General features: G+C 42.1%; 2 protein-coding genes across 10 annotated transcripts in view; both read left to right on the forward strand.

Moving 5' to 3' along the window:
* The window catches only part of PNPLA2 (patatin like phospholipase domain containing 2), a 57,434-nt gene extending 48,631 nt beyond the window's left edge, over window positions 1-8,803 (forward strand). The window contains exons 7-9 of the mRNA XM_061610047.1: window positions 65-197; window positions 1,439-1,561; window positions 3,416-8,803. Of these exons, the coding sequence (XP_061466031.1) occupies window positions 65-197; window positions 1,439-1,561; window positions 3,416-3,680 (521 nt within the window). The 3' untranslated portion in view covers window positions 3,681-8,803. The remainder of the gene's footprint in view (window positions 1-64; window positions 198-1,438; window positions 1,562-3,415) is intronic.
* Window positions 8,804-11,099: 2,296 nt separating this feature from the next.
* The window catches only part of CRACR2B (calcium release activated channel regulator 2B), a 45,946-nt gene continuing 34,655 nt past the window's right edge, over window positions 11,100-22,390 (forward strand). For 2 of the 9 annotated variants that reach the window (XM_061610054.1, XM_061610056.1), the window contains exons 1-2: window positions 11,100-12,189; window positions 17,273-21,707. In XM_061610054.1, coding sequence (XP_061466038.1) covers window positions 18,638-19,852 — 1,215 coding nt within the window. In that variant the 5' untranslated portion in view covers window positions 11,100-12,189; window positions 17,273-18,637 and the 3' untranslated portion in view covers window positions 19,853-21,707. Of the gene's footprint in view, window positions 12,190-12,228; window positions 12,251-13,325; window positions 13,566-15,148; window positions 15,232-17,272; window positions 21,708-22,390 lie in introns of those variants that run through there. The other 7 variants (XM_061610055.1, XM_061610049.1, XM_061610048.1 and 4 more) reach the window with 7 other exon arrangements.

Consider the following 22,390-nt stretch of genomic DNA (forward strand, 5'->3'; position numbering starts at 1 on the left):
AGGGGGTGGTCTTTGGTTTTGCCATTGAATTGGTGACTGGAATAACCCTTTTCTTCATCTTCAGCCCTCTTGGAAGCTTGTGCTGAGAGGAGGGGACTGTTCACTGGCATTGCCAACCTGCTGCCTGTACGCCTGGCATCTACCTTGATGCTCCCATACACTCTTCCTTTAGAGTCTGCTGTCTCATTCACTGTCAGGTAGGCTCTAAATCCTGTTTCGAATACTCTTATGGGAAATGCTTGAGATTGGGATGTATATTGCTGTGGGACTTAAGAGGGTTCAGAACATATTGCTCAGTGCAGCCTTTCCCAACTAGTGGGCCACCAGATGTTGTTGGACCACAACTCCCATCAGCCTCAGCCAGCATTGCCAATGGTCAGGAAAGATGGGAATTGTGCTCCAACAACATCTGGTGGCCCACTAGTTGGGAAACACTGGGTTAGTGGGTCTTGGTTCCCATTAAAACGGGTAAAATCCATTCCAAGGAGGGAATTTCTTAAGAGCCAAGAACCTCTCCCATGATATTTAATAAAATGGAAAGCAGCCCTGAGGCATTAGTTGGAATTAGTGCAGAGTGCAGAACTCAGCATCCTGGGGGCTTTTAAAAAAAATAAACAAGAGATTGCGGTCCTCATGGCTTTAGAAAGGCCTGAAGCCTTGTAGGCAATTCCTCAGAAGAGAGAAAATGATGAACAGACTTTCCAGTGGTTGAGGGTGGGGTACAGCTTCCCATCCTTCCCACTGATCAGCAAATCCATGCAAAATCCAGCTACATTCAATGCAAGGTTTGGCGACCCCCGTGTTATAAGGAGCTTCCACTGTATATGTAAACATCACATTTGTACAGGGATAGTGCTATGGGGAAGTGGCTCTCTTGCAGTTCTGTGTGTGTGTGTGAGAGAGGGGGGGCAATATTTTGGATTAATTACCACACTGACACTTGCACATCCCTATTCAGATATTTCAATTTAAAGCACATCTTGTGCTTATTCATTGACATATGCTAATTTAAAAGTCTCTCAGACCACTTAAGATCTGCTTTTTGGGTTGCTGTAGTCTTTCATGGATGTTGTAAGGCTGTCGGTGGCTACTAGTCATGATGGCTATGTACTGCTTCCATGATTGGAGGTGGCTACCAATCACTGGGAAACAACAACAAACTTTTGCTGTCATGTCCTACTTCTGGGTTTCTTGGGGGTATCTGACAGGCCACAGTGGGGAACAGGATACTGAACTAGATAGGTCTCTGGCCTCTTCCAGGAAATGGGAGGCATGTTCTTTATGTGGACACTTGCCATTTACGCCATCAGCAGTCTTGTATTGTTTTTTTAAGAACAGTTTAGCGAAGCTATGAAGTGGCTGGCATTTGTTCATGTTTGCAGTATAGCAATGGCTGCTTCAGGTAACAGTTTTCCTGTGTGTCACCTGCTTCCTTCAGGTTGCTTGAATGGCTGCCAGATGTTCCAGAGGATATTAGGTGGATGAAAGAGCAGACAAGGAAAGTCTGTCACTATCTCATGAGAAGAGCCAAAAAGAAGCTAGGAAGTCATCTCTCAGCCAGGTAGGATGATTTGTTTGCTTTTCTGGCAGTATATTGCCACATTGGGAGTTGCCGTATGACCAGTGCCATATAACTGGTAAATTGAGAGACTTTGACCTCAAACCTGACCATGCTTACTCAGAAATCAGTTTCTTTGGACTCTCTTCCAAGTAAATGTGCATAAGATGGCAGTTCTAGAGGTGTCCTCTTAGTTTGCACAGCCCTTTATAAAATAAAGGTGTTTTCCCTGATCGTAGTTAGTATTGCTGTGCCCATGTAACCCGATAAATGGTTATGAAAGTGTAGGCAAATTCTATACAGTGCACATAATTTTCAAAGTCCATATTAAAACTGAACAACAGAAACCCAAGCTTGGTAATCACCAGTTTTCTTTTATTTTAGACAGTGAAATAATTTTATCAAGTGCCTAAAGTTCCTAGGTATTGTATGTACAGGAGGGCCCCGCTTTACGGTGTTCCGCTGATGTGGCGGCTTTCAATCGGGAAATTCCCCGTTTTAAAGCCGATTTTGCCGTTTTGCGACGTTTTCGCATCATTTTCACGCGATGCGGCCCATTATAGTCTATGGGGCCCTGCTTTATGGCGATTTCCGCTTTATGGCGGGGGCCTGGTCCCTAACCCGCCATATTAGCGGGGCCCTCCTGTATTTGAAAAGATCTTACAGGCTTACAATCTTGAAAGTAAAGAAAAGGCCTAATTTCCACATATGGAGTGTTCCAGACTTTTGGATTGTGTTTAAAACCAACATAAGTAACCTCTTAAAAGAATCTTTTTGGTAAGTCATTCCCTGGAGAGTAAGGGGAAATAGGATCCCTTTTGTTAGGTTGAAAATAATAGAAACTCAGGTTACATAGTGGTTTCCCTCCTCTGCCTTTGAGATAGCATCCAATCCCTTATTCACACAGTACATTTTTGTACACTGTCTACATAAATCTTCCTGAACTTTCCTGGGTACATGCTCACATGCAGAAAAGGAACTCAGAATGAGTAAGTAGAAGCTAGGTAAAACATCAGCAGATCCTGCGACTGCAGGACTTCCAATTCACATATTAATTTCTGAAGACAGTTGTGCACCCAAAGAATGTCAACAGGATGATTTCAGCAAACAAAGGTGTTATACGAATCAGCTTTCAGTTTCAGAACTGTTATTCAGTGCTACTTAACATTTTGCAATAGGGTGTTTTTTAAAGTGACTGCTTGCATTTATCACTTGACAATGAATGGCTACAATTCCAGTGGGTGGCTGATGCATTTTGTTGGTGTATCCCGCAATTCAGTTCCACTTGGTGGTGCAGGTTTTTGTCATGACAGAGTAGAACGCATTCTGTCAGTGGAGAATCTCATTCACTGAGCAGCCCGTTCTATGTGGCTTGTATTGTTCTCACATGTACACCTGACTCACTTTCTCAGACTCAGTGAAACTCAGCAGTATGACGATCGCCAGCCTGGGGACTCTGGAGGCTCAAAGTTTCCTCTGAACCTAAGTCAGCTCACGTGGCACTTTCTGCTTATGGGCCAATGACGGCACTAGCAAGGGGCAGGACTAGGATAGCCAGGGTGTCAAAGGTCAGTATTGAGATACACAGGGAGAACATAAGAACCACTTGCCTGCACCTTGCCATGACTCTAGCCTGTCCTCCTGGCTTTTTGTATGCCATCGTAGCATCACAGTGGCATCTTATACTGCTAAAGGGAGATTATAATGGGATGTGTATTATCTTTTTTCCTCTTCTTCCCCCTCTCTTGTTTTCATCTTTCTTTATATCAACAGTGGAAGCCTCAGTGTGGCAAGCACTACAAGTAAATACTGCATGACAAACAAACTAAAAATCTCCCCCCCTTTTCCTCTCCTCAGGCTGTACTACCACCTGGAACTCAGAAAGACCCAAAGCTTGCCTCTCCCCTTGAGTGTTGGCTATGGGGAGGCACTGCCCAAGTGGCTGCGAAATAACCTCTCCCTGACGGACGTTATGACAAAATGGGAAGAGTACCAGCGTCAGCTGATGCTGGGGCTGTTCTGTATCAACGTGGACCTGCAGGCTTCCATCTTCCCGTCGGAAGGGCTGCAGATGAGACACCCACCAGCAAGCTGCACACAAGAGAGCCTCCAGCTCTTCTGAGATGATCATCACACTTTGGGCAAGGGGGAGGGTGGGCAGCAGCTGCATCTCAAGAGCATCCTAATGGCGCTCTGGTAATACCCACTAAGGGATTTCTTTTTTTCCCCATTCGCAGAGAGAAAGAATTGATATCAAAATAGCCAATCATGCCACTGCTAAGCTGGTGACTGCACAGTGTTCAAACCCATAGAAGTGTGTTGGGTGTTACGTATGCTCTTGGAGATTATGGTGTATAAATACTCAGTGACTGCAACACAGGTGGTTGGTCTCTTCTTGGTTGAACTGAAAAGAGTTCCACTTGGGCCACCTCTAGAAGGCCTAATCTTGACCTTGTTGTTTGTGATAAGAGGACTGGGACACAATCAGAACTCTGACATTTCTTTGTTTTTAACCTCCTTTCTTTTAAATCAGTATTGTAAAAGTGTGTTTGTTTTCATAGAGTTGAGTCTTCCATGGATCATTTTTGTCTGTGCTATAGAACACTGAAAAGCAGGCAGGTTAGAATGGCTGACTGCCAAATCGTGTCTTGTGTTTGAGACAGCCCTTGGTTTTCAACCCTCAATAGAGGCACCTTTTTAACTCCTGCCCCAAATGTATGTCGGTGCTGCTGCTCTTAATATAGGTGTTAGGAGTTCATAATTATAAAACAGCTCTTATAACACTAGGGTTCCTTGTTCTTCTCAGTCTTACCCTCTTTGGACAGAGGAGAAATATTAGAAGCTCTGAAATGTGCTTACTAAAAGTATGCTTGAGCTATATTACTCTTTTTTTTTAATGCCCCATACAGTTTGGATGCTCTGTTTCTTCTCTCCCCCCCCAATTTTTTTTATTATCTGTCTTGATTCTTCAGATACTCAATTATAGGGGGGGTGTAAAGAAGGGTGGAGGAGGATGGCAAGAGCTAAGACAGCCTAGTGTATGTTTTTAAAATGGTTTGTGCCTCACCTGATAGCTGGAGCTGGGCATATGAGTAGGGATTTTATTCTACTCGCAAAAGGAAAATGAAGCTGTTGCAAATTGGAGGTCAAAATTGATGCTGGCCCAAATGGATATATGTTGTCTGTGGAATCCATCTCCACTTGTGCCAGTGGTGTATTTGATCTCTTTTGAAAGGAGCTGGCAGCCTTAACAGAATTATGGCTGTCTGTGGTGGTTAGTAAGAAGGATCAGGAGTTGGAAGTCCCAAAATGGATGACAGTACAGTGTGAACAGGAGAAAAAGAGCTGGCTCATAAGTTAGAAGTGCAAAAAGTGAATGTCCATCATTCTTTGTATCCTGCTAAGGTAGAGGAACCTTGAGCCTCCAGGTGATGTTGTTGGACTCCAGTGGCCCCAGCAAGCACGGCCAGTAGTCAGAAATGATGAGTGCTGTAGTCCAGCAACATCTGGTGTGCCACAAGTCCACCACCACAATTTTTCTCAATGTTAGTTCAGTGGTTCTTGGTTCCCCTTCTACTAAGGTAATGAAACATAGAGATTCATGCCTTGTAGGGTAACCTGCAGGTCAGGTGTGGGGAGCCTTTGACCCTCTAGAAGTTGTTGAACTACAACTCCCACCAGCCCTAGCAAGCATGGCTAATGGTTAGCAACATCTGCAGGGCCAAATGTTCCCCACACCTGCTGAAGTTTCTTCCCTCTCCCCAGTTCATATAGCCAGAAGGGTATTTAGTTTCTTGGAGGGTTTTGAAGCTTTCTGAGTCAGAGCTGGTATGTGTTCCCAATGCTTTTGCTATGTTCTCTACTTTCTGGTGTTGTCCGCAGCAGTATGTGTTCAGGATTAAGCACTCCATGTAGCAGCACAAAACCCATCTGCGTATGGAATCCCTCTTTCCATAGCCTCTTATCAAATGTGATGCACCTACTACTAATTGTCACCAGCACTGAACTTTTATCTCGTGTTTCACTGCTGTTTCCTTGTCCATGCTACTGTGTAGCCTGGAAAAGATGTCCTGTGTTGGCAAAGCAGCACCATCCTCTATCATATAGCAATACTGTTTTCTCTGGTTTGTTTTTCCATTGGGATTTGGGTATATATAAAATATTTTTTTCTTCCCTGCTGTGATTTGTACTATAAAAGCACAATTGTATTTGCTCTACAGGGACAAATGTTTTGGTGCATTTGTACTGTGGGGAAGAAGGTTAACTTCCTTCCTACTCAAACCAAACTAACATCTTTGTTCCTCTTGTTGTGCAAACAATCTGTTGAATGCCAAAGATAGCCCAATGGATGTGGGGAGGAGGGGGAGAGATGACTTAGTACGTATCAGTAAAGAAATGTTAATAGTGATGGAATTTCAAGTGCTGCTGGAGAACAAAGGGGTGGATATACTTTGGTAGACATACTCGGTGTATATATATCCAGAATGAACATTGAATAGATTTGTGTTTCAAAGCAGACAAATGGTGGCGTTTTTGCACTGATGAACTGCATGTGACTCTTTATTAGCAAAGGCCCATGAGGTATACCTGCTTGCTTTTTTTCTTTTTCAGAATGATTGAAAGTGGCTAAAGTTAGGACACTATTACCCTGTAGTGCAAAAACCTTCTAGTGGCCAAATGCTTCCAAGCTGGAAGGCCAACAACAGCATTTTTAGAAATGTTTCCTCTGCAGAACTTCTGGAGTGATGGAGCTGTAAAGAGATTTTGAGAATGGGCTGTTCTGTGAAAACAGGCTTGACGCTGAAAGAAAAATCTTTCAAGCCTTACTTGTTGGCTCACATAGCACAAGCACCTGCCTTTTTCCCCTTTGTGCCAACCTTCTTAACTGTTTCTTAAAAATAGTTTAGAAAAGTGGAGTCCTTAAAGTGTGAAGCCTTTGTGACTGGGCAGGATGGGAGTGGTGAACCTTTGGCAATAGCCAATTTAATAGTCACTCTTCTATACTTTATGTAAACACACTGGGTGGCAAGGAATTCGCTGTTCTCTGCAAACATTTGCTTTGGAGCTCTAGAAGCAAATCGCAAAAGATCTACATGGCACCCAGAGAATCTTTTATCCTGGTCTCTCAGATCACATTGAATTTCTATTCATGAGAACTGAACTTCAGGGGAATTGTTGCACTGTTCTGTGCCTTTTTAATTTTATGTTGGATGAGAAAACAAAGTAGCTAGCAACTATTTTTAAATGCCCTTGGCATTTTAACAGAAATATGTCTGCGGGACCTGGCCCAAAAACAGAACTTCTGTTTGGAGGAATAAAAGGCTCTTAAATTGATTATACTTCTACCTATCGCATACAAAGGTTTGTTTGACTCCCTGCATTATAGCTGAGGGAGAAAAGAAGCACAAGCAGATGAGGATGTTCATAGTAAAACAAAACAAACAAACAAACAAAAAACCACCCAGCCACCATTCCTCATTCATGAAATAATAGCAAGCATTTGTAAGCAGAAGTCTTCTGATGAGAAGTCCCTGATAGATATCCAAGTACAACCACTGAAATGTCCATGGATTTCAGTGGGTCTCCTCAGAGTATGACTAGCATTGACTGTCACCCAGAATCTCTCCCCCCCCAAAGTATGTCTTGGCAAAAATGAGAAGTGCTTGTATATCAAGAGTGTTCTCACCCACATGAAGGATAGTAATAGCTAGAGGTTTGCTGCAGTTCAAGTGAACTATTGTCTGACTTGCCTTAAGTGTCTTGATTTTGAAATATCCAAGAAAACATTGCTTTCCTTTTGTCATCCCAAGCTCAGTCATGCACTAATTTCCCCCTATAATAATGTAAATGTCACTTCTTGCCTGTAAGTAAACAGTAAACCTGTATTTGTGTGTGTACATGTATAACCAACTACTAAGTTATTCAACACTGTGTCATTTTAAAAATATCTTGCACAACAATTTAGATTTTTCCAGCAAGTTGCTGCTTATGGCACAATGATTGTACTGCTCAGTTTCTGTTTTGTTGCTAATATGCTGCGTTTTAATTTAAGCGGCCTCTTTTGTAGCAGTCCATCTAATCAGATGGGACAATAACCAGGGTTACAAAAGTTGCTTGTTTTATGGAATACACCTCAAAATATATTTTCTGGTTTAGTTTTTTTAAAAAATTAATTACTTGTACTAAATACAGATCTTATTGCCAAAAATTAGTATTTCAACACACACTGGCTGTTTGAAAGGAAAAGAGGTCCACTATGTTTTTTAATCCTAAACTTGAAATGTTAAATGTTCGAATGTTATGGTCTAGAGTAATTTCTAATAACTTACCAAACCTGTAATAACTTACCAAACTTCTTGTTACAAAAGTAACAAGAAGCTATGCATAACAGCTAAGTGCCAGTAGGGAGAGGCTAACCCCTCCCCCTTGGTTTGGAAAAGGATTTGGTATGTCAGATTTGGAGAGTCTTTCAGATAAAGGCTGGTGTAGGTGCGAGCTTTGTGACTTGGCACATAACTTTAATATGATTTGCTCAAACTGAAGCATGGCATCTGATTATACCAGAACTCAATGGAGCAGTAGCTTGGCTTGACCAGTTTCATACACCTACTGGTGTAGCATTGTTCTCAAGTTTCCACAGTGCCTTTTAAGAAAACACGCCAAGCATTCCAGCACTTGCTGCTGCTGTCCTCATGACACCCATTCCTCTCCTTTTCCCTTATCGTCCAGCTTTCTTTCAATCAGTAGAAGCTTCTGGGTTGGCAACACTGCCACAGAAGGAGCAGTTGCTGTGACAAATAACTGGTGCCCTCTGTTCCCCTGATGCACAACCAGCCTTTCCTGCAATCTACAGGAAATCCAAAATGCCAAATAAAAAATTAAGATTTGAACTTGTTTACAAAATAACTATTTTTGTATTTGCCTAGAGTTTTCTCAAATAAAACAAATTTTTTTGGGAGGGGGGCTGCTCTGATGCTTTTGTGCACTTCTTTGGGGCAGCCTGTGGTAATCAATTTTAGCACTTGCTAATGAGTGAATGTGTTTTTGTCTGAAGTCCAAACAGCAACAAGATTAGTTGGGGAAACTATTTTATATACATGGTGACCATTATTAGGGAGCATAATAGTCATTGCTTGAAAAGTCCAGTGTTAAAATTTATGCTTTGCTTACCCCACCCATTTTACTGGAAATGTGTTAAGTATTTATTTTGAAAGGATATACTCCCTAATAAAATACTTTCTAAACATATTGAACTGGTGTGTGTGTGTGTTTAGAAAAATGTATCTGGTATCCTACTCATCAGTTATGAAGTCAGAAGATGATCCAGGAAAGCCACCACGTGTTCTGCAGTCAGATTCTGTGGTGACTTAATACACAAGCAGAGAAGTAAGCAGAGAACCTTCCAACTGGCCTCTCATTCAGAGTAGTGAAACTCTGAAATACTGTCTTTTAAATAAGAAAGTGGTGCAGGGCTTTGTCTGCCCTGTGTGATTTTCCTTGGTTTGTGTTGGCCAACTTGATGCACTCTTTATTTAACATGATTTTTCCAGCCTCACCATGTTGTGACTATACAGGCCAGAAACGCTTACTTTAGCACAGAGTCACACTGTGTTCAGAAGGTCCCAGGTTCAATCCCTGGCATTTCCAGGTAGAGCTAGGAAAGGCCCTAGTGAACCACTACTACTCAGTACAGACAACAGTGACCTAGATGGTCTGACTCGATATAAGACAACTTCCTATGTTAACCCAAGCCGCCACATTTGCAATACTGTGCAAATGAAAAAAACCTAATTTAGGAAAAGCAACATGAAAGTTGGCATAAAAGGAAGTAAAATAAAATTGTGCTGTCTTGAACTTGATTCTAAAGGTTGGAGCAGCCTTTCCCAACCAGTGTGCCTCCAGATGTTGTTGGACCACAATTCCCATCTTTCCTGACCATTGGCAATGCTGGCTGAGGCTGATGGGAGTTGTGGTCCAACAACATCTGGAGGCACACTGGTTGGGAAAGGCTGGTTTAGAGAAAAGAAAGTTTGATTCCCAAGGTTCTCAAAAGTTGAATGGGTGGCACACATTCTTTCAACAAAGCAAAACAAACATCTAATAGGTTGTCCACATAGGAAGCATTGTACGAAAGTTCACTGATTCCTCAATATCCCAAATCATGCCTATAGTCACATGGAGAATATAAATGTCTGGCAATGATTCCCACAAGTATGGCAGTTTCAAATAATTGTATTTGCATAATTGGTAAGTCTACTCAGGTTGTTGCATATGTAGATGACTTGTGAACCAGCTGTCTTAGTTCATTCCATCATTAAGCACACTGTAATCCAACACTAATGCAAGGTCAGATTGCCAGAAGCGTTATCGAACAGAAAAAGGACGTGGTGACCTCATGCATCACATGGTTCAGAACCAATCAAAAGCATTTGTTATCTAGAAGTAGCTTCAGGCAACATCTGGCCTAATGGTAAATGAATAGATGTGCTTATGTATAATTGTTTTTATTTGGCTACGACCTGTGTTTGATTGCCTTATTAATAAATTTGAAATTTGTATATGTGCAACAGCACAAAAATCACAATTTTGAAAAATATAATAACTGCTTATTAAGGAAGAGAGGGGATCTACCATGGGAAATTGAACCTAATACTATAGTAGTAGATGGCAGTTCTATCACTATGGATTTGTGGGAGGAAAGTTTTGTGGGAAGTAGCAGGGGCAGGTGGCATGTTAAAAAGAATAAAGGATTATGAATACAAGGCGGCAGAGAATGACTTGGTAGCAGATCATGTATTAATAATGCTTTAGCCACACTATGGCCTTATCTGTACTGTACATTTAAAGCATAACATTACCACTTTAAATAGTCATGGCTTCCCCCAAAGAATCCTGGGAACTGTAGTTTAAAGATGTTGAAAGTTGTTAGGAAACAGCCTCCCCATTTTCCTCATAGACCTATAATTTCTAAAGTGGTTTAACAACCAATCCCTGTTCCCAGGGGAACATCAATATTGAGCTTATATTCATTTATGACAAGTAGCATTTTGACTGCAAGTATGAAGACATTTTACAAATGTCTGCACAAATCATTCACAAAAATTATCAGAAGTTGGGTTTATGGAAGAAAATTTTCAAGTTTTCATGGTAACTTTTAACACCAGTTGTGTTTGGGCTTAACTCTAGCACTTCATTGAGGTGATCAGAACTGCAAGACAGAACAGAGTTTTAAAAGATTAATCCACGAAAGTTTATGCCACAGTAAAATTCATTAGTCTTAAGGTGCCAAAGGATTCTTTCTTGTTTTTGCTACTGCATCTGCAGGTGAACAGAGCTGCTTCTCTAGAAATTGTTACAAATCAAGGAGTAAATAGGCGACACCAAGATCCTCTTCACTCTTCTCTGTCCCCTTCATTGCTTCCTTGTACGTTGCCTTTAGAAGTACCGGGCGGTCACAGGGGGAGGGGGGGCAGGGCTAGCCCTGGCGCGGTGAGCGGGCTCCAAGAGCATCCTTCTCTCTGCCTGGAATCCTGTCGGATATTCTGTTCGATCAAGCCCGGCAGTTCGCCACCGCCGCGGCTATTTTGCGCGCGTCCTCCCTGCCGTGTTGGACAAAGCAATAAATTGACACGGACGGGCTGGTATTTCCAGGGTAGTCCGCGCGATTGGCAACTAGTGCCTTCCCACTCCGAGAATCCCTCCAGGGCCCTTTCAGCCCCTCCCCTTTCCTGGGATAAAGAGCTCGTCCGGAGGAGAGTGGAAATCTCCCGGCCACTTTCGCGCGTGGTCTTCCACGCGTGCGTGCAAGAAGGCCAGGCTGGGGCTACAGGTCGTCTTGTGAGGGCATCTCTTGCCACGCTTCTAGAGTACCATCTTAGACCTGCATTACCCAGGGGGAAGCCAAGATGAAGTTCAGCGGGGCTTACTTCCAGGTAACCACGTATGGGAGAGATCGCAGCCTTATTTAGGAAGCTCGCGGCAGGCCCTGCAGGAGAGGTCAGCGGCGTGGCTAGCCGCAGCCGCAGGGCGTTTGGAACCGGCTGTGATTGGCCGCAAGGGCGGCGCGCTTCCTTTCGGCTCTGCAAGTGCAGCAGCCCACTGTAGCTTCGTAGGCGAAGCTGGCGCTGGCTCCGCCTCGGCCCTCCGCACCTGCTGCGAACACATTGCGCGCCAGGGGGAAAAAGTTCAAGCGACGAGTGGAGAGTTTTTCTCGTTCCTTTCCCTGGCCCCGGCGAGTCCGGCTTCTTCGGGCATTTCCGGGTTGGGCGAAGAAGCCGTCCCTCTCTCTCTCCCACCGCTTTGATCCGCACTGATAAGACTGCTGGCTTTCATTCCAGGAAAGGAGAAGGAATCCTTTTCGTTCCCTTTCTTCCTTCTCCTACAGTTGGCCCTCCGGCTCAGAGGGATCAGGTAAAGCCGGGAGCGATCAGAAACTTTTCCTTTGCTGTAAAAACGGTTATTGTAGAATCTTGTGGCACCTTCAAGACTAGCATTTCGCTCTCGCTCGCTCTGCCCGGGTCATCGATCTTAAACGTGTCCCAAGAAGCTTTGGCGCGTTTGCTGCGGCTCGCCTGCTCCACGCCCCCCCCCGGAACGTTTCCCGCCCCCCCTTTTCCTTGGCTTACCACAAGGTAGGTGGAAGGAGATGTGCCCAAAACAGTGGCCGATAATGATCGCCGAATGAATGCATCGGTATGATGATTTCTTCCAAAAGGGTCTAAGAGAGAAGTTGGGCTTTTTTTTTAAGAGGGGGCTTCTTTTTGAGGTCTCTGGAGGGAAGATGACTTAAGCGGCTCAAATGTGTTTTAATCACTTAAGTTAATTAAGCGATTGATAGGAAATCCCATGAAAACGTTATGGTATTGGCCCTTTATTAATTGCATGGCTTTTGTCCCCAGTGAGATTTCCAGAGAGTTAGCCATGCCAGTCTCTGCTGTAGCAGCAAACACAATAAAGAGAGGCTTGTGGCATCGTAGTGTTTAATAAAGGTGAACACATTTATAATGATATAATGCCGCCCTAGGCTCCTACTGGGCAGGATACAAATCTAAATAAATAAATAAGTAATATGTTTTTGTGGGCTTAAATGTGCTTTTTCAGATGCATGATACTCTCAGGAGAGAATGTGGTGATGACTTCATTTTATTTATACCCAACTTTTAAAACTCAAAATTAACCAGGTGATTCTTTAGCAATGCCCTCCTGGACTTGCAGTCTTTTAAAAAAAAACTCTGTCATATTTCTTGTGCGGTGCTGGGCAGAAATTTTAGCAGGTAAATTGTGGCAGTTGAATGCTGAGAAAAATCTGCTGCTGTGGAATTCCTGGTTGGTTGTTCACTACGGTTGTTGCCTTTCAAGAATAGCCTGAGACATGAAACTTGGCAGGAGATGCTTTTCCTGGTGTGGGGAGAAGCATGGTGGGAAACGGGTCACCTTTGTATTCAGTGTGTATTCGGTTGCTCTTAAGAGGCATAAGAGCAAGACCAGTGTTTTATTTTAAGTGACAGTCCTAAGGATATTGATAACTCTAATGTTATGACCCTCCATCCCATGTTGTTACATTTTCCTCCTGTAAGAGGCTCTTTATTCTTTGTCTGTCTGTAGTGCAACTGCTATTTAACAGGTGCAGTTTCCACACTCACTATAGTGTTTAATTTCTACTGGATACGCGAACCTGGACAATGACCAGGTTAACGTCCTCTGGTACAGCTACTCTGTCAGTAGTAACTTATGATATGTTTAGGTGTACTGTGAGGAATTAGTAATTCTTATCTTGGTGTCCTCAGCACCATAGGAGTCATTTTCAATTGTCATAACAGTTGTAGTATTTTTGTGACTGGATCTTTGACACAAAGTGCTTGCCTATGGGAGGCTGTTATGTAACTCCCAATTGCAAATGGAAAAATGGAACCTTTGACAAATGCTACTCTTTGAGCAGGGATTTGAGGAAAGCGCTCTTTCAACTCAAACAGGCCCCCCTGGCTTTGTATTATATAGCTGCCAGTAGGTAGGTTTAAATCTCTTGTAGCTTTATTTATTTCTAAAATTCTTTATATGCTGGCTTTGCAAAATACTAGGGCAGCGTACAAGCTTTGTTATTATTATGGCTGTAGAAACCCAACGGCTGCATGATTGGTGTCAGGAACAAGGGTAATTAGACCCAGAAGGAACAAGGCATTAAGGTAATTGGATAGATGGGGCAGTCTAAACGGGAGTGGTGTCCATGAAGTGGCAGCATGAATGCTCTGGTGGTACAGAAAGAAGCTCTAAATTTCCGGGAGCCAAGGTGCAGCTTTAAAAAGAAGTCTTACCCAAAGGAATCTTGATATCATAATTTCCAGAGAGCAGCCATGTTAATTTGTTGCAAGAAGAACATCAACTTTATTTATTTACATTTCTGTCCTGACCTTCCTCCTACAGGAGCCCTTAAAGATGGACATATTTATAGCATAAACGTTTGTGGACTGGTATTCGTACAACAATATACAGGTTGCAAACCCTTGTGGGCATTTCATCCTGAACTAATGAACATCCTGTGCTGATTGATTTAGATGAGTGTGTGTGTGTGTGTGATCACTTCCAGACTGTCACTGTTTTTGGGTGGGATTCAATCATATATCAGCAAACTCAGGCTGCACTGTTATAGTTGATTGCAAGCTCTTAGGCATCAAATCTGCTCCCCTCCTCCCCTGTTGGACCTTTGTCAGGGAAATGCACTGAAAAGGCTGGGATAATGTTTGCTTGAGGCAGTGTCTGCTAACCTCCACAGAAACCAATTGGAATGAATGTTCAATAAATAGCCATCGTAGTCTAACCTCTCTGCAAACATTGTGCAAATATGTCAGGATGAATGCTCATTAAACAGGTCATTTGGAAGCAACCAGGTTGTCATAGTAGAGCAGTTTGAGAAAGCTTTGAACCTCAAAAGAGATAGCTGACAGTGTTTAGGAAGGTTCCCTAATTGGAGCCTCAAGCTCCCTCCTGCATGGGGCTATGCTTGGGGCAGAGAATGCTTCTGGGTCTTGAGGACAATTGAGGATGATGAGTCCTAGCAGCAGCCTCAAGGAGCCAGCTGCTTATGTACTCCATGACTGAGCTTGGGATCCAAAATGGATCCTGAGAGTCTTGGGCCAATGTACCTAGTCAGTCACAGATTAGCAAAATCACACCACCACCACCACAGGCCAACAATGGCTGCCTAAAAATGTACCTGTATTGCTTCTGTCTTACATGCTCCTATTAAGACTTTAAGAAGTCTGAGGCTGAATATTCATTTGCGTGTCCTCCTTCCTCCTCAGAGCACTCTGTCTCAATATCCTTTTTTCTTGGTTGCAGGATACCAATTGTCACTTTTTAAATGTGAGACCTTAGCAGTAGAGGTTCAGCTGGAACCATCCCTTCTTGCTTTCAGGTGTCTCCTGAAAACTGAACTTTTTAAACAGGCCTCTTAATATGAATTTTCTTGCAGTACTTCTGGATAGTTTTAATTATTGTTTTTAACAATGTTTTTATTGTTTTTTAATTCTATCATGTTTTTGCATTTTGTAATGCCTCCTTGATAATACTTTTATGAAAAGTGCAGCTTATTTTAATAAATAAATAAATTACCCTCATTGCTTCAAAACTGAAATGGACTGCCTTCATATGGCGACCCTATGAATAGGGTTTTCATGGTAAGTGGTATTCAGAGGGGGTTTACCATTGCCTCCCTCTGAGGCTAGTCCTCCCCAGCTGGCTAGGGCCTGCTCAGCTTGCCACAGCTGCACAAGCCTGCCGCTTCCTTGTCCGCAACTGCCAGCTGGGGGGCAACTGGGTTCCTTGGGACTATGCAGCTTGGCCACAGCTACACAGGTGGCAGGGCACATAACCCCTGAGCCACTCACTGTGAGGTAATCTTTAGCTGGCCCTTGACACCCAGGAGACAGACTCTGGACTCCCAGCCAGGCTCTCCTCCCCATTGTGCTATACCAGGTGTTCATTGCTTCAACCCTCTCCTAAAAAGGGGCCCTGCTGTCTTATACTAAGGTTCCTGGCTTTCACAGCATTTCCACGGAGTGTAATCCAGAACTGCTGCACCTCCTAGGAATTGTAAATCTTCCCCACTCTTATCAATAAGCCACTAATTACTATGATCAAACTTTGAAAAACATTTTATGTGGGGTTTGGGGCAGAGGAACAATGGCAACTTATAGGTTTTGTGCATGCCCTGATACATGTCTATCCATCCTCCAGAAGCCTTTTAGAATCTGTTTCAAGAAAGAAAGAAAAGTTTATTTTCCTTGCAGTTACAGGGATGAAAACATGACAGCAAAGTTATCTAATGACTCAAAAACTCAAGGGAAATGAGAAGTTTGTTTTCAGATCTCACAGTTTTTACAGCATCTCATGATTTTGAGGGTCTGAATCATGATTTTAAAACATATAAAACTGCCAATTCCAGAGGCCTTGGTCCTGTTTAATTCCTTTTGGCAGATGTGATTAGTCTAGTTATATGCACATAAAATATTATTTTGTTTATATACTGCTTAATGCCAATATTTGCAGCTCTGTGGTTCACAGTGTGTTTCCAGTGTGGCCTTTTGAATTTCAGCAAATTCCGTGGCCCTATCTTATTAACCTTTCCCATCCTAGTGCCCTCCAGATATTTTGGACTACAGCTCACATAAGCCCCAGCCAGCATGCCTGCACTGGCTAGGACTAATGGGGGCTGTAGCCCAGAACATATGCAGAGCGCAAGGATGGAGAAAGCTAGTTATAAGTAGAAAAGGACTTAGAGTTTTTCATTTTTCTTCAGCTCAGTGTTAGTTTTTACTTGTCTGTAGTAACATTTGGGAGGGGGATTCTTAACAAGTGATTACAGGACAATGCAGGTTTGTAAAATTTTGAAGCCAAAGGATGGAAAAACCAGTGTGTCAGTTAAGTTGAATTCCTATTCACATGGGATGTATTATCAAGAACAGAAACTCCTTGTGCTGTTTAAATGTATAGTAGGAGACATCAGTCCTTTGGGACAATGTTATTATTTATGTAGCACAATTTTAGACATTTGCTAAAAAGTAAGTCCTGTTAAGTTGGTGCTTTGGGTGTGAAAGTTGAAGAATGGGATAGAAATAATAAACTGTTATTCTATGTATTCAATATCATTTGCTTCCCATAAAGTGTGCTCTGGTTGCAGCTTTAACCAAGCTGTAAATAACATTTATGACCCAATCCAACTCAAAGTTAAGCCTACTTAAAAATATTGTCTTCAGTGGGCATGACAAACTTTGTGTTGGATTATGAAGACCTTGGTGTGTAGTTGACATTGCAGAGCTGGTGAAAGCACTTCAAAATCCATGTCACAGGGGTGGAATGGTAGCTTACCTTTGAATCCCAGTGCCCTTAAGGTAAATTTATTTGAACTGATGTGCATTTCCAGGAAGAAACTTAGTAGTGGGATGGTATTCAGTGCTAGTCCTACTCAGAGTAGACCCATTGAAATTAAGAGAAATGATTAATAGACATGATTAACTTAGGTTCATTTCAGTGTATCTACTGTGAGTAGGACTTAATTGAATAATAGCCCTAGGAGTGTAATGCTCACATTGGGAAAATGAGGCCTTGCATTTGCAGTGCTATTTTTGTTTTTATCTCCTTTGTGTTCCAAGTATCATCTTGCAGTATTGACTGATGCATGTCCATACACATTGTCTTTCTCTTTATGTGTTTGGCCAGGGCTATGGAGTCGGAGTCGTGGAGTTGGAGTTGGAGTCGGAAGCAATTTTGGGTGGAGTCGGAGTCGGTAGAAATGCACTGACTCCGACTCCGGCTTCAAAATAAATTTTGATTGACAAATTTTTTAAAATATAAATTCAAAATGTCAAAGAAGCTTCCCATGAAGTCAGCTGTAGTTGAGCATTTCACCATAACTCAAGATGGAAAACATTTTGTGTGTCAGTGTATGACACAGGACCCAGATGAAGACAAATGCTGTGATGCCAAGATCAGCGCATATTCAGGCAGCGATAAAAATGCTCCTATGAGAGCTTCCAATTTAAAAAGACATTTATAGCCCTTTCCAGGGCTGTGGAGTTGGAAGCAATTTCGGGTGGAGTCCGAATTGGAGTCAGAGTCAGACAGTAGAAAAATAGAGGAGTCGGAGTCGAAGGTTTGGCGTACCGACTTCACAGCTCTGTGTTTGGCCAGATGTGCTGAGAGAGAGGCTAAAAATGTGTTAGTAGCCGCACCTATCTGCAATAATAGTTTGAGAGTAAATGTTTGCTTTTAGGAGTTATTAATTGTTTTTAGAAGGCTGTTTTTAATTGTTTTAAGAATTTTGTTTTACATTGGCATGTTTGCCACTCTGAGCTCCTTAGAGGAAGGTGTAGGATATAATTTTAATTAATCAATGAAATGCTGCTGTAAACCTTATTGGATCTCCTTGTTTGGAGATATGTAATATTTTACTACATGCAAAGAGCTTTTTACATGGAGAGACATTAACAAAGTATGAACCCCAGTCTCCAGTGGTGGAGTCCGACTGCGAATTGCTGCGTAGCTCTCTCAACCTCTCTGGATGAAATCACAGACGCATGACAGCCCTTAATTATCTCATGGAACATCAACGGCTGGCTCAACAAGAAAGGTGATACCGAGTTTTTGGAATTTTTAAGTAATTTCAAAATTATCTGTCTACAGGAAACTTGGATTACTTCAGTTGACAACTTCATCTTTCCTGGTTATCACCCCTTTTTGAGTCCTGCACTTAAATCTTTGGGGGGAGGCCGCCCTAAGGGGGGCCTAATAACTTTAATTTCAAATTCTTGGTTACTACTGGTTGATAATTTACCCTTAGTCTTCCCCCAATCAATCTTAGCCCTTCGGATTAGAGCCCCTAAGGCTGAAGCTCTGATTTGTATCAATGTTTACATTCCCCCTTTTTGTGTATCAACCTTGGAAACAACTAATGTGTGGAATAAGTTAGAAGAATCTCTCAACCTCTATAGTAAGCAATTTCCCAATGACCGTCTTTTACTCTGCGGCGACTTTAACGCCAGAATTGGGAACTCTTGGCTATACAACATTGGTACATCTAATTGGATGCCAGCACATCAAAATGATAACAATAATAGAATTTCTCAAGACCAAAAGTCTAACAACCAGGGCTCATCCTTATTAGAATTGGTCTCCTCATATCCCTTAGAAATACTTAACGGCTCTAAAATAGATTCTTCCTATGGTTCCTTTACCTACCGCTCCCATGCGGGGGCAAGCTTAATTGATTACATGATTGTATCACAATCCCTGCTACCAATTATTTCTGACTTCAAGGTCTTGTGCAGAGTAGAAAGTGATCATTTTCCCCTTCAACTAACCATTAACTTTTCAAACTCTTCTATCAACACACTTTCCACGCAGAGTAATCCTGGGCAATTGAAAAGAGTCCACTGGTCAGACCACCTGAGGGAGAACTTAGCAATCCAATTGGAAAATAGCTCATACCAATCAATTCACCAGAAGATATTAGAGGGCACTTTGGACCCAATTCTGGCTTTTCATAACATTCTCTCTATGCTTAGTCCAATCATGTCAAAAAAAATCTCGAACCCTAATAGACTTCGTTACCCCTCTACGTGGTTTGATTCTGAGTGTAGAGCAGCGAAAAGGAAACTCAGGTCACGTTTGCGGTTATCCAATAAATATCCAAATGTTCAATCTTTTGCCTCAGCTTTTAAATCATCAAAGATAGTATATAGGCACCTCCTGAGACAAAAGAAACTTGATTTTGCAATATCCCAATGGCAGAAGTTAGCCAACGCAATATCCCTAAAACAAGATCGTACATTTTGGAACTTGGTAAATAAGGGAATGGGCTCAATTAAACATATGAAATCTCAACAAATTCCATATTTTGTTTGGCACGCCCACTTTTGCAGCCTATATTCCTCTGCACCATTCTCCCATCCTGTTTGTCTGGATTTGGACATTAAAAATCTCCCACAGTGGCCCCCAGTATCATCTGATGAAATCAGATCATTAATTGACTCATTGAAAAATGGAAAATCACCTGGGGAAGATCGTCTTCCTCCCGAAATATTCAAAAACTTCTCTGACTGGTGGGCCCCCATTCTGGCACATCTGTTTTCAAGAATCAACGAATCAGGCATTATACCAGATGGATGGAGACGAAACATCATTGTTCCAATTTACAAAAGGAGCGACCCTTTTAATCCCTCTAATTATCGCCCCATAAGCTTATTAAATGTGGCGTTAAAACTGTATAGTAAATTTCTCCTTCTAAAACTGGAACAATGAGCAAATTCAAATAACATTATACCTGCTGAACAAATTGGCTTCAAGAAAGGGTCTTCTCCGATCGACCACGGCCTAACTCTTTACCTTATGGCAAATCAGGCCATAATTGACCCTACAAAACATCTCTATGTGGCATTTGTCGATCTGGCCGCAGCGTTTGATTCAGTAGACAGGGGCAAACTTTGGACAAAACTATATAACATGAATATAGATCACCGACTATTGTATTTAATAAGGGCCCTATATGCAGACACTTTCGCCCAGGTTAGATTAAACAATTGCGGTGCAATGACAAACCCGATATCAGTGGCGAGGGGTGTTAAACAGGGGTGTCCTCTTGCATCCCTATTATTTAACCTATTTTTAACAGCCATAATATCGGACCTGTCTGGTCCACAATTTCCCCCCCCCTATTGGAAATAGAAAGATATCTACACTATTTTACGCAGATGACATGGCCCTTCTTTCGTTAGTCCCAGTAGGTTTAAAAAAATTAATGAGACGTCTTCATGAGCTTTGTGTAATTGAGGGGCTAAAAATAAACTATAAAAAAACTAAAGTTCTAGTATTTGGGCGAAGATATGTGAATCATCGTTGGTCAATGGATAATCACCAATTAGAACAGACCCGGGTATTTAAGTATTTGGGAGTGATTTTTTCAGATACTCTGTCCTGGAAAACCCATTTGCAATATACTAAACAATCAGCGATAAAAACAGTGGGAGCCATTTTAAAATTTCACCGCTCAACCGGGGGTAATTTGGTCACCCCCGCCCTAAAAATTTTTGAGGCTAAAGTAATTCCTCAGGTTCTTTATGGCGCTTTGATATGGGGGTGGGATACTAAAGCAATTTCATCTTTGGAGACAATTCAAACGGACTTTCTCAGGCGCTTACTGAACTTACCCCCAGGAACCTCATCTGCAATGCTCCGCGCGGAAACAGGCCTCCCCCCGCTGACCACGCATATCCATCTAGCTCTTCTGAGGTTTATGAGATCTACTGTACACTTACAAAATAAAGACCTGTTAAACTTATATTTAACCCACTCTTCTACTCAGAAATCCTGGGGAGCTAGACTAGAAAATTTATTACATAGGTACCATCTTACTATCCATCAATTCAATACCATTGGCTCAGATAAGAAACTTCGGGAAGCTGTCATCCACCATAGTCAGTATCTAGATCGTCTATATCTACTTAACAGCAGGTCCGCCCCATGGTATTGGAGATTTAAAACCGATCACAGTCGCTCCCCATATCTAACCACATACATGCCCAGTAACCTTAGATTCGCATTCACCTCACTTAGATTCTTCTCCTTACCTAATGCGGAACGGGAAGGGAGAATAGCTAAGGTTCCTAAGGAACAAAGATACTGCATTTGTGGGTATCAAGGGGTGGAGGATCTTCCACATATCTTACTGGATTGCCCAATTTATCATAATCCCAGAATGAATCTCACATCGAGGTGGCCAGACCTTAACGAGTCGGCACAATTGCCGATAAAGTATTATTCCTAATGTCCGATTGGAACGATGAGGTGACACACCACGTAGCTATATTCGCATCTGCAGCTAGGAAATTAAGAGCCGGTTTACTTTCAGAGCTCAACTCGAAATGAAATTTCTAAAAGGCCTTATCGATGCCGACAGTATTTTAACTTTGCCATCTCAGTAATTAAAGTTTATTTAGGAACTAGCCATATGGCCCTAAGATGAACATATTGATTTTATATTGTTTTAACAATTTGCTACTTGCTAATGTTTTAACTTGTCTTATCTTGTATTTTGTTATGGATTGTATACCTTGTGTTGGCCTGTGGCCCTGCAATAAAGATGATGATGATGGTGGTGGTGGAGTCCTCCAAAACTTCTGCTGTTTCATTCTGTGTAATGTGTAGAATGAGTCTAAGCCTATTCATTGTGTGTACATAGATCCTGGGTGACTTATTGAAAGCAGTGAATGGGGAAGTCTTAAAAAGAAAAAGTTGCTTACAGGCCAGAAATATCTGGAAGAGTCAAGTAAATCAAGTTCTATGTTTCCTTTCCTAAGTGCATGTGGCTTGGCTCATGTGCTTGAGTTGTATTCATCTTTCTGCGGTCCTCCTAGCTCTGTTACATATATATTCCTGTACTGCAGTCCTATACCTGCTTGCCTGAGACCAAGTCTTGTTGAACTCAATGGGATTTATTTCTGAGTAGTCTTGTATAGGATTGTGCTGTCAGCCTCACAAACTGTCATAGGTATTGGTCATGAGAAAGAAAGATCCTATATGGGTATATTTTAAAGACCTAGGCCTGGGTAGCAAATAATGCTAAGCTATGGTTTATTTAACAAACCACAAATTGTCCTACAGAGAGTCAAAACCATGGCTTGTTTCTCCAAAGTTTGGCTTTTGCGAGATTCATATGCCACCAACAACCCATGGCATCAGGCCATAGTTTGTTGGCAGTGAACAAACCATAGTTAAGCTGCTATGCAGGGTTTGGATAATCAAACAAACCATTGTTTAATAAACCATGGGTGAGTGTTATGT

Source organism: Rhineura floridana, chromosome 2 (assembly GCF_030035675.1).
Source record: "Rhineura floridana isolate rRhiFlo1 chromosome 2, rRhiFlo1.hap2, whole genome shotgun sequence".
NCBI lineage: Eukaryota > Metazoa > Chordata > Lepidosauria > Squamata > Rhineuridae > Rhineura > Rhineura floridana.